The 16,986-nt window shown below is 43.5% G+C and overlaps 1 protein-coding gene across 4 annotated transcripts in view; it reads right to left on the reverse strand.

Annotated features, from left to right (window-relative positions):
- Positions 1–16,986, reverse strand: part of rnf144aa (ring finger protein 144aa) — a 57,862-nt gene that overhangs the window by 28,030 nt on the left and 12,846 nt on the right. The window contains exon 1 of one of the 4 annotated variants that reach the window (XM_055864303.1): positions 16,748–16,986. This exon is cut by the window's right edge and continues 1,242 nt beyond it. The exons of the other annotated variants lie outside the window; for them this stretch is intronic. Coding sequence (XP_055720278.1) covers positions 16,748–16,770 — 23 coding nt within the window. The 5' untranslated portion in view covers positions 16,771–16,986. The remainder of the gene's footprint in view (positions 1–16,747) is intronic. 4 annotated transcript variants of the gene reach the window in all.

Genomic DNA, 16,986 nt, shown 5'->3' on the forward strand with positions numbered 1-16,986 from the left:
AAAATAAGTAACACAATAAAATGAGGCTATATACAGGGGGTACCGGTTAGTCTAAGTAATTGAGTTAATATGTACATGTAGGTACAGGGGGGGGGGGGGGGGGGGGGTCAATGCAAATAGTCTGGGTAGCCATTTGATTACCTGTTCAGTTCAGCAGTCTTATGGCTTGGGTGTAGAAGCTGTTAAGGAGCCTTTTGGACCTAGACTTGGCACTCTGGTACCGCTTGCCGTGTGGTAGCAGAGAGAACAGTCTATGACTTGGGTGGCTGTAGTCTGACCATATGTAGGGCCTTTCTCTGACACTGCTTGGCATAGAGGTCCTGGATGGTCCAGGAACCTTGGCCCCAGTGATGTACTGGGCCGTACGACCTACCCTCTGTAGCACCTTGCGGTCGGATGCCAAGCAGTTGCCATACCAGGAGATGACGCAACCAGTCAGTATGCTCTCGATGGTGGAGTTGTAGAACTTTGAGAATCTGAGGACCCATGTCAAATATTTTCAGTTTCCTGAGGGGGAATAGGTGTTGTCGTGCCCTCTTCACAACTGTCTTGGTCTATGATAGTTTGATGATGATGTGGACACCAAGGAACTTGAAGCTCTCAACCTGCTGCACTACAGCCCTGTCAATGTGAATGGGGGTGTGCTCGGCCATCCTTTTCCTGATCATGTTGAGGGAGAGGATGTTGTCCTGGGACCACACTGCCAGGTCTCTGACCTCCTCCCCATTGGCTGTCTCATCGTTGTCGGTGATCAGGACTACCAACGTTGTGTCGTCTGCAAACTTGATGGTGTTGGAGTCATGCTTGGTCACGCAGTTGTGGGTGAACAAGGAGTACAGGAGGGGACTAAGTACACACCCCTGAGAGGCCACCATGTTGAGGATCAGCCTGGCAGATGTTGTTACCTACCATTACCAGCTGGGGGCGGCGCATCAGGAAATCCAGGATCACGTTGCAGAGGGAGGTATTTATTCCCAGGGTCCTTAGCTTAGTGATGAGCTTTTAGGGCACTATGGTGTTGAATGCTGAGCTTTAGTCAATGAACAGCATTCTCACATAGGTGTTCATTTTGTCCAGGTAGGAAAGGGCAGTGTGGAGTGCATTAAAGATTGCATCTGTGGATCTGTTGGGGCGGTATGCGAATTGGAGTGGGTCAGCGCATGCGCTGAGTACATGTCCTGGTAATCCATATGGTGAATGTTGATCTGTTTAAAGGTTCTTACTCACATAGGGTACGAAGAGTATGATCACACAGTTGTCCGGAACAGCTGGCGCTCTCATGCATGCTTCAGTGTTGCTTGCCTCGAAGCACGTATAGAAGTAATTTCGCTCGTCTGGTAGGCTTGTGTCACTGGGCAGCTTGCGTCTGGGCTTCCCTTTTTAGTTCATAATAGTTTGCAAGCCCTGCCACATCCGACGAGCATCAGAGCTGGTTTAGTAGGATTCAATCTTAGTCATTTATTGATGCTTTGCCTGTTTGATGGTTCATCGGAGGGCATAGTGGGATTTCTTAAGCGTCCGGGTTCGACGCCGATACCGTTTATTGGAGGACCAAAAAAAGCCGATACCGATTAAATCGGCCATTTTTTTAAATTTATTTGTAATAATGACAATTACAACAATACTGAATGAACACTTTAACTTAATATAATACATAAATAAAATCAATTTAGCCTCAAATAAATAATAAAACATGTTAAATTTGGTTTAAATAATGCAAAAACAAAGTGTCGGAGAAGTAAAAGTGCAATGTGTGCATGTAAGAAACATGTAAGAAAGCTAACGTTTAAGTTCCTTGCTCAGAACATGAGAACATATGAAAGCTGGTGGTGGTTCCTTTTAACACGAGTCTTCAATATTCCCAGGTAAGAAGTTTTAGGTTTTAGTTATCATAATAGTTTTGTAGGTCAAACCGTTCGGACGCTACAGACGTTTCGTGAGAATACCTATTTTTCGGGATGTCTCATGGCCTGACAAACACCGCTCCGGCAGGGTGCGTGGGTCAAATCACTGAGGAAGCCAGAGGGGAAAAAAGCCATATTACAACCTGTGTGTGATAATTGCGTTGTTTGCTCTATAACCTGTTAGTTCATATGCCTTGCCACTGTGATATATAGGCCGAAAAGGCCCAGACAATAAGAGAGTGGCAGAATAAATTCAATCACACCTTTGTTTCATCACAAAACCGGAGAGCAACCACTGTCTGGTGAAGTCCACAAAGCATTTTACATGTAACAACCAGTTACATGACCTACAGCATGGTCAAGCAAGTGAATGCCTCTGATATTTTCGGACCACTAAACAACCATTGATTTAGAACCACGGAGAGTTTAGAACCATGTACGCTCTCGATGCAAAGTGATTGGATTTGGCGTCACTCCAAACTGGCTTCCATTGACACTTTTTTTGGGTGCGCCAGGTCCATTCACAGTTGAGTTCACTCAGTTTGGCGCAACCCTGATGGGCTATTGCTTTCTACTTTATTTGTTATCAAGGGAGGCCAAATGCTCGCTGGCTTCCCTTGCAATCAATGCTACAGGTGGCAACAATGTCAATCTTTTTGACCAGACAGCATCAGATAGATGGCCTACACATACAAAGACAGAGTGGCGCTGTGTCGCTTGCTTGGGCTCTGTCTCCGGTGAGATGCATAACTTTCAATTCAATTCGCAAAAGGCTGAATGTAACATAGAAAGACGAAATATACATTCTTTTATATGATTATTATTAATTTCTTTGGTACATTTTCGGAGAAGCCTGGCTTCCCTTTGCATCCATTAATATACGCCACAGCACAACTCTAGCTCTGCCACCTTGCAAAAGCGCGACATCGGCAGATGTGCTGGATTGAGACACACCCAATGCAAAAAAGTATATCTCGTAAACTGACATATTCATGGAGATTTATTACGTTACTAAGATTGACCTACTCGACTCTAGGGGGTTAACCGGCTAGGCTAATTGAAGCTTAAGGCTAGGCCAACAATCACAATATGATTTTGTCCACAGGGTGATTAGAGTCAGATCGAGGCCTCTAATAGACGTGCTTAGTGGGCCTGCCATCGTCTCGTGTTCCTTCCCTCGCTGCGCTCCTTGTTCTAGAACAGGGATAGGCAACTGGCGGCCCCCCTTTGGTTGGTCCCCGGAATCAATTCCAACCCCCCCAAAAAAATTACTCAGTTGGGTACTTAAATTACTGTAAGTGTTAGAACATACAAGATGCAATTTCGAAATTTGGTTTAGCAGTAGAGATATTTCTCTTGTTATGTCAGTAATCAACGAGCCGACGTCAGCTAAGCATTTTTAGATTGGTAAGTTAGCTGGCTAGACTCTCTAAAATTGTAGTGATCATGGTCGAATTTAAAACTGGGGGGGGCCAGATTGATTTTGTGGGTCAGTAACTCTCACCAATACACTACATGGCCGGAAGTACATGGACACCTGCTAGATGAATATCTCACTCCAAAATCATGAGCATTAATATGAAGATGGGTCCCCCCTTTTCTGCTATAACAGCTTCCACTCTTCTGGAAAGGCTTTCCACAAGATGTTGGAACATTGCTGCGGGCACTGATGTTGGGCAATTAGGCCAGGTCGCAGTCGGCGGTCCAATTCATCCAAATGTGTCCAATGGGGTTGAGGTCAGGGCTCTGTGCAGGCCAGTCAAGTTCTTTCATACACCGATCTCGACAAACCATTTATGTATGGAACTCGCTTTGTGTACAGGGGCATTGTCATGTTGAAACAGGAAAGCTTATTCTCCAAACTGTTGCCACAAAGTTGGAAGCACAGAATCATCTAGAATGTCATTGTATACTGTAGCGTTAAGACTTCCTTTCACCAGAACTAAGGGGCCATAGCCCGAACTATGAGAAATACAGTCCCAGACCCTTATTCCTCCCCCACCAAATGTTATAATTGTAACTACGCAGGTAGCGTTCTCCTGGCAAACCCAGATTAGTCCGTCGGACTGCCAGCTGGTGGAACGTGATTCATCACACCAGAGAACGCATTTCCACTGCTCAAGTCCAGCCAACGCTTGGCATTGCTCATGCTGAGCTTGTGTGGACTACAACTTTGCTGCTCCTAGACGTTTACACTTCACAATAACAGCACTTTCAATTGACCGGGGCAGCTCTAGCAGGGCAGACATTTGACGAACTGGCCATGTAGTGTATCAAAAAAAAAACTTTATACTACTCTGACATTTAATCCACAGATAACAGGGGGAACCTAGTTAGTTTCTAGTACTGTATTCTCTCCTTCAGTAGTAGTAGTTGTCATCGTCTTCTTTTGTAGACTTTATATGTCGGTTGGCAACCAACTTTAAGGTGCATTACCACTACCAACTGGACTGGAGTGTGGACCTCAGTTCATCTTTCAATCACCCACATGAGTATATGCTCATAAAAACAAAATGAGGAGATGGGAGACTTGCAACGCGCCAAGCATCAAATATACAACTACGTTTTATAGTAGTGCCTGGCTATGCAGACGCTCGTTGACGCACGAGAGCAGTTTAGATGAAATTATTGAATAAAATGTGTCAATGTATTTAGCAACGCAAGCGGTGTGATCAGCATGTCATTCTCAGATGAACTAGCTGAAATCATAAGGAAACGGAATGCTACGTGGGCTAAAGCAAGAAGGTCTGATTCAGCTGGTGATTGGATGGAATCATGGTGTGGCTATGACCCGAAAGCAGACCACTACCTCAAATTGTATTTATCACATGCGCCGAATACAACAGGTGTAGACTTTACAGTGAAATGCTTGCACACAAACCTTTCCCAACAATGCAGAGTTAAAAATAATACAAAATAGTAACTAACACAAGAGGAATACAATAAAATACACAAGAACGGAGCTTTAATACAGGAAGTACCAGACCTCAAACCTTCTGCTGATAATCTGAATAATCCTTCAAAATTTTGGGAAGTAAAGACAAATGTAGAGCGCAAAACACAGCTCCCTAAACAACTGTGGGTTGACTTCAGGTGGCAACTGAGAAACCTCTATTCTGAACATCTTTAACCTCACCACAGAATCGAATGAAATCCCCATTTGTCCTACTGTACCCCTTTTGAAAGGAAGTGATCCCGCTCTACTGAATAACTAAAATCGGCCAATCTAAGTGGTCTATTCTGGCAAAGGCATTGGAGTCCCTAGTCAATAAGCAGGGCCTACCTCCAGGAAAACAATATTTTGAGTGGTATACAATTAGGTTTCAGGTCAGCACTGTCACAGCAACTTTAAAGGTTTTGAATGATGTTGACTGAGCCCTGGACAGGAAGCTGCATCGTGTATCTGTATTCATGGACACGTCAAAGGCGTTCGACACGGTCTTGGTGCAGAGAGTGAAGTGTGTTGGGAATACTGGTCATGCTCTGGCGTGGTTTGTGTGAATTACCTGTCAAATCAAACGTAGTGTGTTAAGGCAGGTGGTGCCTCGAGGATACATTTTAGGCCCCCTGTTGATTATTATCTATATCAACAACATTGGGACACAAAGTGAGACAGCTGATGAATATGTTTATGTGGATATGACACTGTTCTCCATTCAAGTGGCAGCAGTTTGACTTTGGCTTATGAAAAAGCTCAGACAGCGTTTCAATGTCATTCAACAGAATCTGTATGACTTGAAGCTTGTTCAGAATTCCTCTAAAACAAAATGCATGGTCTTTTCCAATATTAAACACTCTGAAAACCATGTAATTACATTGGAAAACATACAAATATCTTGGAATTTGGGAGGATGACAAGTTGAGCTTCACCACCCATGTAGAGAACCTTATCAAGAAACGCAAGCCTGCGTATTGGGTTTTATTACCGGCACAAAGCTCGTTTTTTCTTTGCCGCCAGAAAATAGTTAATTAATTGTATTTATCTTTGTATTGGACTAGTGATACTATCTACAGTATGGGCAAGCGACAAGCTCTACACTGAAGGTTCTTGTCTCAATATCACGTAGCCCTTCGTTTTGTCACCAATCAGATGTGTAACCGACCATTTTGATCTCTACAGTGCTGTCAGGTAGATATCCCTAGCAACACGTAGGCTCAAACACTGGTACATTCAAGGTTGTTTTATGCTACGAGTCCCGAAAATCAAAACCGAGCATGGAAAAATGTCCTTTCATTACTCAGCACCCTGCTCTTGGCCTTTTGTCTCTTGCCGTCTTTGTAAATACGAATTTGTTCTTAAAATTGACTTTCCTGATTAAATAACATTTTAAGAATTCACCTTTAGCGTCCAGTTTTTATGTCTAGTCCTGGCCATCTGCCAATATCCTCAGTCTCCCGGGTCACCTGGTTTTTGGCAGCGCTGCCTGTTTTCCGGGACACCTTGCTGTGTCTCTCCCACTGGGCATACATTGTACAACACGAGCACAGACATACCTCTGTTCGCGGTCAAGCCCTGCAAGCACGGGGAGGGGGTCGATCTTGTTATCTAGTGTTATGAAGTCAGACAGTGTATTCTATATCCATGTACAAATGAATTAAACCCACAGATGATTCGAAGCCTGCATGTACTTCAACGTGTGGCTGTGAACATTGCCTGTGAGTTTTCCTGTTGTTTAGAAAACTGAAATTGCCATAAATGACATATTGTAATGTACAGAGGTATTGGAATAGGGAAAGGATACAACAAGTCACTGCAATCTCTTGGAATCCTGAAAGAGAACAAGATGACAACAGCGTTGACATATTGAAGTGGAGCGCCGTCGCCTCTGACAGGCAGTCGGAGTACGACATCCTTGATGTTGCAAGCCAGACAAACGGACAAGTCAACGCTATTTCATTGTCTTTGCCAAGGGATCTATTATGTGCAGAGATCAGGGATTTAAAGCATGATCCCAACGGAACATGAGAAACACGTCTCATCGATGGGATCTTCGCTCAACGCCCGCAATACATTTTGACAGGAACCAACCCACAAGTTGCACCACAATGGAAGGACACAGTATATTTCCGGATGGTGATTTGGTGCATCCCACTTGCGCTAACCGTGCTCCGTGCTATATTAACTCGTTCATCAGTACAAGCAGCTAAAGATGAACTCAAATCTGGAGAGCATTCAATCAAATGCACCAGAACATAGCGGGCTTATCCCCATCCAGCCTGCATGTTTGGCTGTGTGTGTGTGTGTGTCAGGCTGGTCTGAGGGCCGCCGATATGGTGGACTCTGTGTGGAGTCAACCTGCTCCTAATTTGTCCGTCTCTGTAAAAAGGTCACCCCCCCCCCCCCCCGGCCCTGTGCCAAGAACACGACGACTCATTAACTTCTGGTTGCCATGGAAGTCATGCTTTCACCGTTTCAGGAGGAGTGGAAGACTGTGGGTAGGAGCAGGCGCACGTTGCAATGTGCGACAGTAACACCGCTGTGACGGTGTTGGTTCTAAACGCAGCTGGGCTTAAGATAGACGCTCTCATTATTCCTGAGGCGGTCATTGACATGCGAATTGAGGAATACAGGTACTGTGGTGGTAAGTCAATCCCTCGACCCATCTCACCCACCCCCAAACATAGGCTCAAGGCACACCAAAAAATGGCACACATTATTCAACACAGAACATTATGAAAACAATAAGAGAATTCAAAGAATGGAACACTGTTTCTGCTATAGCGACACATGAATTCAGTATAATACATTTGAATGTGCTGGGCCCGGTCGTAATCGTAACAAAATGCCGTGACTGAAATGTTTAAAGCCGCATATTTCATGTCTCTCTCGTCAGTCACATTGTTTGAATGTAGGACACCGGTTGCCATTCCTCCGTCATCAACGCTTCTGTAATATAGTGCCTGTGATCTCGGGAGGCCACACACACACACTTCTCCAGCCCCAGCCAAATGACCCAAATGTATTACCCAGAGAGATCCAGGGGTCCTTTATTTTGGGTTCGCTCTTTTTTCCCTTAATGAGGATCTCGGAGTTGACACGACATGCATGCCGAGTGTAGTGTAGTACGGGGCGGGCCCAGACATTGAACAATTGCCCTTCTGTCCTTGATGCTGTGGGGGGAATGAACTGGACGCTTAGTTGAGTGTGACAGCAGAGGTCTATTTATTCCATAGCTGGAGGAGTTAGTTACACATCAGACAGACCACCGTCCAAATGTAGATTTGATGGAAGGGTATATACAGTGTTGTGCTGTTTGGGATTGAGGTATTCATTCAGACAGGCCAATGGACAGACAGTGGCCAGGCCCGAGTAACTAGGAACACAACCAGTCTCATGCCTATTGGGCACGTCACCATCCCAGTGCAGGCCTTGTGATGCTTTCTCTATTCTGGAGGAGAGGGAGGGAGGGAGGGAGAGATGGCAGGAGGAAAGGGGTGGCGGTAATGAATGCTGCCGTAGGCCCTAGTCCACTTTCTACACCTTGATAAGTCTCCTAATGTGCCATTAGCCAAACGACCCAGGGTTTAGGCAGAGCTTAATGAATCAGCGTAAATATTCATGAGATTTTGTGCCGCTTTAAGTGGGGCTCCATTTATTCCTTTCCGAATCTCTAAAACGCAGAGGCAGGGACAAACTCCATCTTTCATCTGCTGTGTCTGATTGAAATCCCTCGTGGTTTTGGTTGACAGTGTGCAATTGTGGCTCAAAAACGCACCCCCCCCCCCCCACCATAACCTGTGGCTTACTAAGCACACACACACACAAACTAGAAGGCACTGTTACCGTCAGTGCTAGTCTTGAACTCATCCATACTACTATGTCAACAACAGTCAGCTTGACAACAGTGTTGTTGCCACAGAGGCATTTTGAATGCTGCACACATACGCAGTGCTGGAGAATTCTAAATGGCTTCACACAGCCCGAAAGAGAATGACAACCACAGACTAAACAAAAGCCCGGGTTGTTTTGATTTCGAGTAGGACGAGGTCACCCTAAGACGAGATGACTCATTTCAAAGCAACGTTTGAAGAGGCACAACGACGGAATTAAAGGAGAACAACTGGCTTGAAAAAAAAAAAAGTGAATTGGCTTACTACAGTATATTCATTGTGTCGAACCAAACACAGTAACACACTGAGGAGCAATGGACATGAAAATGGATTAACAAAAAAAAAGTATAAAATAGAGTTGTAATAGCTGAATAATAGAGTAATATACTCAACTCACTTAGATTTGTTTTATTTTATCCATCAAATAGACTGTATACTTTAGGACACAAACAATGAGACAACGGAATCCAGACATTTTGGAAGAACTTCTGGTATTCAATGGAATGTCAAATTTGTTCTTCTTTGAAAACATAAATGCCAAGGTTTTTAATCCACATATGCCCTTGTTATATTTTTTGTTACTATGTTGCTGAACAAATAACATCTAATTAGCATTTAAATATGGGCATAATTTAAAACATTTACATTATTCTATCCAACCAGTTCTTTCTAAAGGTACCGCCTAGTGATGAGGGAAAACATCAATAGTTACATATCCGGATATTATTTGACGATACATCGTATTGACAATATGGCAATAGTATTTTTGCGCTAGTTGGCTGTACCTGCACCAAAACTCCAGCATTTTCCCTTCATAGCTTGTTCTCGTTCTCGTTCTTCTTTAAAATATGGAGCTAATTTGTTTACAGCACTTTTATTTCCATGGCTTTTACTCAAAGACGTGCGGCTTTACTTATTCATGATTGATGTCATCTAGAATATAAAACATGAGGTGGAAATGTTTCGTACCAAATTAGCATAGACCTGTTGTGATTATCAACATATACAATCGCTCTAGAATTAAACAATGTATTTTTATTTGACAATAGGGGGAAGAAAAAGTTAGATTTATGTGGATTTTTTGTGTCGGCTTTCTTTTCTGACTGCCGACTTGATCATAAAAATAAAAAATAAAAATAAAATCAGACAAAGGGGAAGACTTACAGTAAGTAGACCATTTTTGTTCTCTCTTATTCTGTTATCTCATGGCTACCGAGTGGCGCAGCAGTCTAAGGCACTGCATCTCAGTGCAAGAGGTGTCACTACAGTCCCTGGTTCGAATCCAGGCTGTATCACATCCGTCCATGATTGGGAGTCCCATAGGGTGGCGCACAATTGTTCCAGCGTCGTCCGGGTTTGGCCGTCATTGTAAATAAGAATTTGTTCTTAACTGACTTGCCTATTTAAATAAAATAAAAATAAGTTGACGTGTCAGTGCGTTTAAAAATCGGTAACAATTTACTTGACACAGTCATAATACTGTCATGACCCATATTTTTACACCTGTTGTGACATATTGCATTATTTTATGGCTGGTTAAAACATCTACATAAGTGTCAAAACCCACTTTTATACAAATTAGTTATTTCCATGCCAAGAAATTTCCTTTCGTTAGAAAGTTTGTTTCTTAAGTAAATCGTTATACATTCTTCACAGTTATGTTTTTTTCATATTTTAAATAACTATGACACCGTCAAGAAGCATTATGAGCATCCTGTGTCACTTTACATAGACAAAGAAAATACACTTTGACTGTCAAGAAGCATTATGACCATCATAATCATATAAGCCAGATATGCCTATCATGTACAGGCTTATATCAGTCATCACTCACAGAGAGGGCATCTTGTCCCACTCCTGCATTCATCCCAGTTATCAGCAACAGAGCATTGGGGTAGCTGCATGTCTGACATCAATGTGTGCTCAATTACAATGATACTTTAATATGGTAAACAAAACAAAAATTGGTATATATATATATGCACATTTGTGGCCTGCCTGAGGTCATTTTGCAGGGCTCTGGCAGTGCTCCTCCTGCTCAAAGGCGGAGGTAGCGGTCCTGCTGCTGGGTTGTTGCCCTCCTACGGCCTCCTACGGCCAACAATCTTTCTTTTGGTGTTTCTCAGAGTCAGTAGAAAGGCCTCTTTACTGTCCTAAGTTTTCATAACTGTGACCTTAATTGCCTACCGTCTGTAAGCTGTTAATGTCTTAACGACAATTCCACAGGTGCATGTTCAATAATTGTATATGGTTCATTGAACAAGCATGGGAAACAGTGTTTAAACCCTTTACAATGAAGATGTGACGTTATCTGGATTTTTACAAATTATCTTTGAAACAAAGGGTCCTGAAAAAGGGAAGTTTCTTTTTTTGCTGAGTTTATATATACACACGTACATACAGTTGAAGTCGGAAGTTTACATACACTTATGTTGGAGTCATTAAAACTAATTTTTCAACCACTCCACAAATTTCTTGTTAACAACCTATAATTTTGGCAAGTCGGTTAGGACATCTACTTCGTGCATGACAAGTCATTTTTCCAACAATTGCTTACAGTATCACAATTCCAGTGGGTCAGAAGTTTACATGCACTAAGTTGGCTGTGCCTTTAAACAGCTTGGAAAATTCCAGAAAATGTCATGGCTTTAGAAGCTTCTGATAAATTATGTCAATTAGCCTGAGTCAATTGGAGGTGTACCTGTGGATGTATTTCAAGGCCTACCTTCAAACTCAGTGCCTCTTTGCTTGACATCAATGGAAAATCTAAAGAAATCAGCCAAGACCTCAGAAAAACAAATTGTAAACCACAATCTGGTTCATCCTTGGGAGCAATTTCCAAATGCCTGAAAGTACCAGGTTTATCTGTACAAACAATAGTATGCAAGTATAAACACCATGGGACCACGCAGCCGTCATACCGCTCAGGAAGGAGTTCTGTCCCCTAGAGATTAACGTACCTTGGTGCAAAAAAGTGCAAATCAACAGCAAAGGACCTTGTGAAGATGCTGGAGGAAACCGGTACACAATTATCTATATCCACAGTAAAACGAGTCCTATATCGACATAACCTGAAAGGCCGCTCAGCAAGGAAGAAGCCACTGCTCCAAAACCGCCATAAAATAGCCAGACTACGGTTTGCAACTGCACATGGGGACAAAGATTGTACTTTGTGGAGAAATGTCCTCTGGTCTGATGAAACAAAAATAGAACTGTTTGGCCATATTGGCAATCGTTATGTTTGGAGGAAAAAGTGGGAGGCTTGCAAGCCGAAGAACACCATCCCAACCGTGAAGCACCGGCGTGACAGCATCATGTTGTGGGGGTGCTTGATGCTTTGATGCAGGAGGGACTGGTGCTCTTCACAAAATAGATGGCATCATGAGGAAAATAATTATGTGGATATATTGAAGCAACAGCTCAAGACAGTCAGGAAGTTAAATCTTGGTCGCAAATGGGTCTTCCAAATGGACAATGACCCAAAGCATTCTTCCAAAGTTATGGTAAAATGGCTTAAGGACAACAAAGTCAAGGTATTGGAGTGCCCATCACAAAGCCATGACCTCAATCCCATAGAAAATTTGTGGGCCAAATTGAAAAAGCGTGTGCGAGCAAGGAGGCCTACAAACCTGACTCAGTTACCCCCAGCTCTGTCAGGAAGAATGGGCCAAAATTCACCCAACTTATTGTGGGAAGCTTGTGGAAGGCTACCCGAAGCGTTTGACCCAAGTTAAACAATTTAAAGGCAATGCTACCAAATACTAATTGAGTGTATGTAAACTTCTGACCCACTGGGAATGTGATGAAAGAAATGAAAGCTGAAATAAATAATTCTCTCTACTATTATTCTGACATTTCACATTCTTAAAATAAAGTGGTGATCCTAACTGACCTAAAACAGGGAATTTTTACTATGATTAAATGTCAGGAATAGTGAAAAACTGAGTTTAAATGTATTTGGCTAAGGTGTATGTAAACTTCCGACTTCAACTGCACATACAAGCATACTGTTGACATGTAGGCTATGGTGTAATGAAATGTTTTGCCTTGTGTGGTAGGTTTTGTGGGTTTTAACACTTATGTACAGTAGGTGACATAAGCAGCTATAAAGTAATGCAACAGGTCTAAATATACTGTATGTGTCATGATAGTGTTATAACTTATAACCATATTATAACAACTTATGTCAGCCGTTGACATACTATGACATGGTCATAACCATGTCATAACATGTTATGGCGCTGGGTGTCAAGTAAAGTGTTACCATTTAATCCCCATCGATATATCAATTTTGATAAACACGTGGGTCAAAACTTTGTCCCATGTCTACAATGTCCGACGAAACTCCAATCCTTCTGAGACTTTTCCCCAATAGTGAAGAGCAGGAGGAAAGGTTGCTTGCACAAGTAATCGTATGAACATGGTCAGTTTCTATTTTGAACTCAAATCGGTGACATGACAATTAGTCGACAAATAGATTATCCACTTCTCAAACACAGCCAAATGAACAGAGGCGTAATCTCAAGGGGGCGTGACTTGAGTCTTGCACACAGACAGCGAACGAGAGAGCGCGAGAGAGACAGAGAAGAAAGCATTTGCTGTGCCGTCTTTCCACAGAGGACAAACTGCCACAGTGAATAATGAGATCTTAGAAACAAACAAGAGAAGGCAACATTTTTGTCTTGGTAAACTGCAGCAGGATAAATAAAATCAGTCTTGCCACAATCTTTAAAGAAACGGAGCGCAGAGCAGCTCGAGGACACGTCCTCTCCCCCGAAAAAAAGCCTCTTGGCACATATTAACGACGGAAAAGCTAAGAGGAGACGACGTGTGCACTCCAACGTGCATATCCTTATTGACAGATGCAGAGAGCAAAGGCCCAGGGTTGAATGTGTCTACAATCTGTTGTCTCTCACGCCTCTCTGTGCTCTACTTCTTCCAACAGCTCAAGTCGCATCACAATATATCCACAGTCATCATGAGACAGGGAATGTGCTTTTTAATGTGCTTCCAGTTAAATAAATAAATATACACATACATATATACACTGCTCAAAAATATAAAGGGAACACTTAAACAACACAATGTAACTCCAAGTCAATCACACTTCTGTGAAATCAAACTGTCCACTTAGGAAGCAACACTGATTGACAATACATTTCACATGCTGTTGTGCAAATGGAATAGACAAAAGGTGGAAATTATAGGCAATTAGCAAGACACCCCCAAAAAAGGAGTGATTTGCAAGTGGTGACCACAGACCACTTCTCAGTTCCTATGCTTCCTGGCTGATGTTTTGGTCACTTTTGAATGCTGGCGGTGCTCTCACTCTAGTGGTAGCATGAGACGGAGTCTACAACCCACACAAGTGGCTCAGGTAGTGCAGTTCATCCAGGATGGCACATCAATGCGAGCTGTGGCAAAAAGGTTTGCTGTGTCTGTCAGCGTAGTGTCCAGAACATGGAGGCGCTACCAGGAGACAGGCCAGTACATCAGGAGACGTGGAGGAGGCCGTAGGAGGGCAACAACCCAGCAGCAGGACCGCTACCTCCGCCTTTGTGCAAGGAGGTGCACTGCCAGAGCCCTGCAAAATGACCTCCAGCAGGCCACAAATGTGCATGTCAGCATATGGTCTCACAAGGGGTCTGAGGATCTCGGTACCTATTGGCAGTCAGAGTACCTCTGGCGAGCACATGGAGGGCTGTGCGGCCCCACAAAGAAATGCCACCCCACACCATGACTGACCCATCGCCAAACTGGTCATGCTGGAGGATGTTGCAGTCAGCAGAACGTTCTCCACGGCGTCTCCAGACTCTGTCACGTCTGTCACATGTGCTCATGTGCTCAGTGTGAACCTGCTTTCATCTGTGAAGAGCACAGGGCGCCAGTGGCGAATTTGCCAATCTTGGTGTTCTCTGGCAAATGCCAAACGTCCTGCACGGTGTTGGGCTGTAAGCACAACCCCCACCTGTGGACGTCGGGCCCTCATACCACCCTCATGGAGTCTGTTTCTGACCGTTTGAGCAGACACATGCACATTTGTGGCCTGCTGGAGGTCATTTTGCAGGGCTCTGGCAGTGCACCTCCTTGCACAAAGGCGGAGGTAGCGGTCCTGCTGCTGGGTTGTTGCCCTCCTACGGCCTCCTCCACGTCTCCTGATGTACTGGCCTGTCTCCTAGTAGCGTCTCCATGCTCTGGACACTACGCTGACAGACACAGCAAACCTTTTTGCCACAGCTCGCATTGATGTGCCATCCTGGATGAACTGCACTACCTGAGCCACTTGTGTGGGTTGTAGACTCCGTCTCATGCTACCACTAGAGTGAGAGCACCGCCAGCATTCAAAAGTGACCAAAACATCAGCCAGGAAGCATAGGAACTGAGAAGTGGTCTGTGGTCACCACCTGCAAATCACTCCTTTATTGGGGGTGTCTTGCTAATTGCCTATAATTTCCAACTTTTGTCTATTCCATTTGCACAACAGCATGTGAAATGTATTGTCATTCAGTGTTGCTTCCTAAGTGGACAGTTTGATTTCACAGAAGTGTGATTGACTTGGAGTTACATTGTGTTGTTTAAGTGTTCCCTTTATTTTTTTGAGCAGTGTATATATACACATACTGTACATACATATATACACACACAGTTGTAGTCGGAAGTTTACATACACCTTCGCCAAATACATTTAACCTCAGTTTTTCACAATTCCTGACATTTAAACATGGTAAAAATTCCCTTTCTTAGGACACTTTATTTTAAGAATGTGAAATGTCAGAATAATAGTAGAGAGAATGATTTATTTCATCACATTCCCAGTGGGTCAGAAGTTTACATACTCTCAATTAGTATTTGGTAGCATTGCCTTTAAATTGTTTAACTTGGGTCAAACGCTTCGGGTAGCCTTCCACAAGCTTCCCACAATAAGTTGGGTGAATGTCGGCCCATTCCTCCTGACAGAGCTGGTGTAACTGAGTCAGGTTTGTAGGCCTTTTTCATGGCGGTTTTGGAACAGTGGCTTCTTCCTTGCTGAGAGGCCTTTCAGGATATGTCGATATAGGACTCGTTTTACTGTTGAAATAGATACTTTGTAACTGTTTACTCCAGTATCTCCACAAGGTCCTTTGCTGTTATTCTGGGATTGATTTGCACTTCTTGCAACAAAGTACGTTCATCTCGAGGAGACAGAAGGAGTCTCCTTCCTGAGCGGTATGACGGCTGCGTTGTCCCATGGTGTTTATACTTGCACACTATTGTTTGTACAGATGAACGTGGTACCTTCAGGCGTTTGGAAATTGCTCCCAAGGATGAACCAGACTTGTGGAGGTCTACGATTGTTTTTCTGAGGTCTTGGCTGATTTCTTTAGATTTTCCCATGATGTCAAGCAGAGAGGCACTGAGTTTGAAGGTAGGCCTTGAAATACATCCACAGGTACACCTCCAATTGACTCAAATGATGTCAATTGGTCTATCAGAAGCTTCTAAAGCCATGACATTTTCTGGAATTTTCCAAGCTGTTTAAAGGCACAGTCAACTTAGTGCATGTAAACTTCTGACCCACTGGAACTGTGATACAGTGAATTATAAGTGAAATAATCTGTCTGTAAACAATTGTTGGAAAAATGACTTGTGTCATGCACAAAGTAGATGTCCTAACCGACTTGCCAAAACTATAGTTTGTTGACAAGAAATGTGTGGAGTGGTTGAAAAATGAGTTTTAATGACCCCGACCTAAGTGTATGTAAACTTCCGACTTCAACTGTATATACCTTCACTGTAATGTCAGGAGAAGTGTACACATTTACAAATCCTTTCTAGAACACTCCACAAGGATACATTCTAAGTACATGTATACAAAATAGGTTCACTTCCTGTCTTTTTTGGGGCCTTTTGTAAGCAGATGTTGTTTTCCATTACATGACTCAGAGAGCATGCCATAACTGTTAACTCGTTCTTAATGCACATTTAACCCTGTGGGCACAGTCACAATGAGTCTGCCCCGAGTGCCTACTCACCCATGTTGTGTTGACTTGTGCATGCCTTGTCGGTCATCACGCACACCGGCTAGCACATCGTATGTTCACACACAGCGCTCGATGCTCTCACACACAGAACTCACTCAAAGTACTGCACACACTCCACGGACCAGAGCATCCAGCGTGTGACTGGCCTTGCTTCCCCCCTTTGCCTCCAGACTCAGTGTCCTCAGCGTCCTCTCAGACGTCAGCAGATTCACACTCTCCCAGAGCCCTGG

The sequence above is a fragment of the Salvelinus fontinalis genome, chromosome 16, assembly GCF_029448725.1.
Source record: "Salvelinus fontinalis isolate EN_2023a chromosome 16, ASM2944872v1, whole genome shotgun sequence".
Lineage (NCBI taxonomy): Eukaryota > Metazoa > Chordata > Actinopteri > Salmoniformes > Salmonidae > Salvelinus > Salvelinus fontinalis.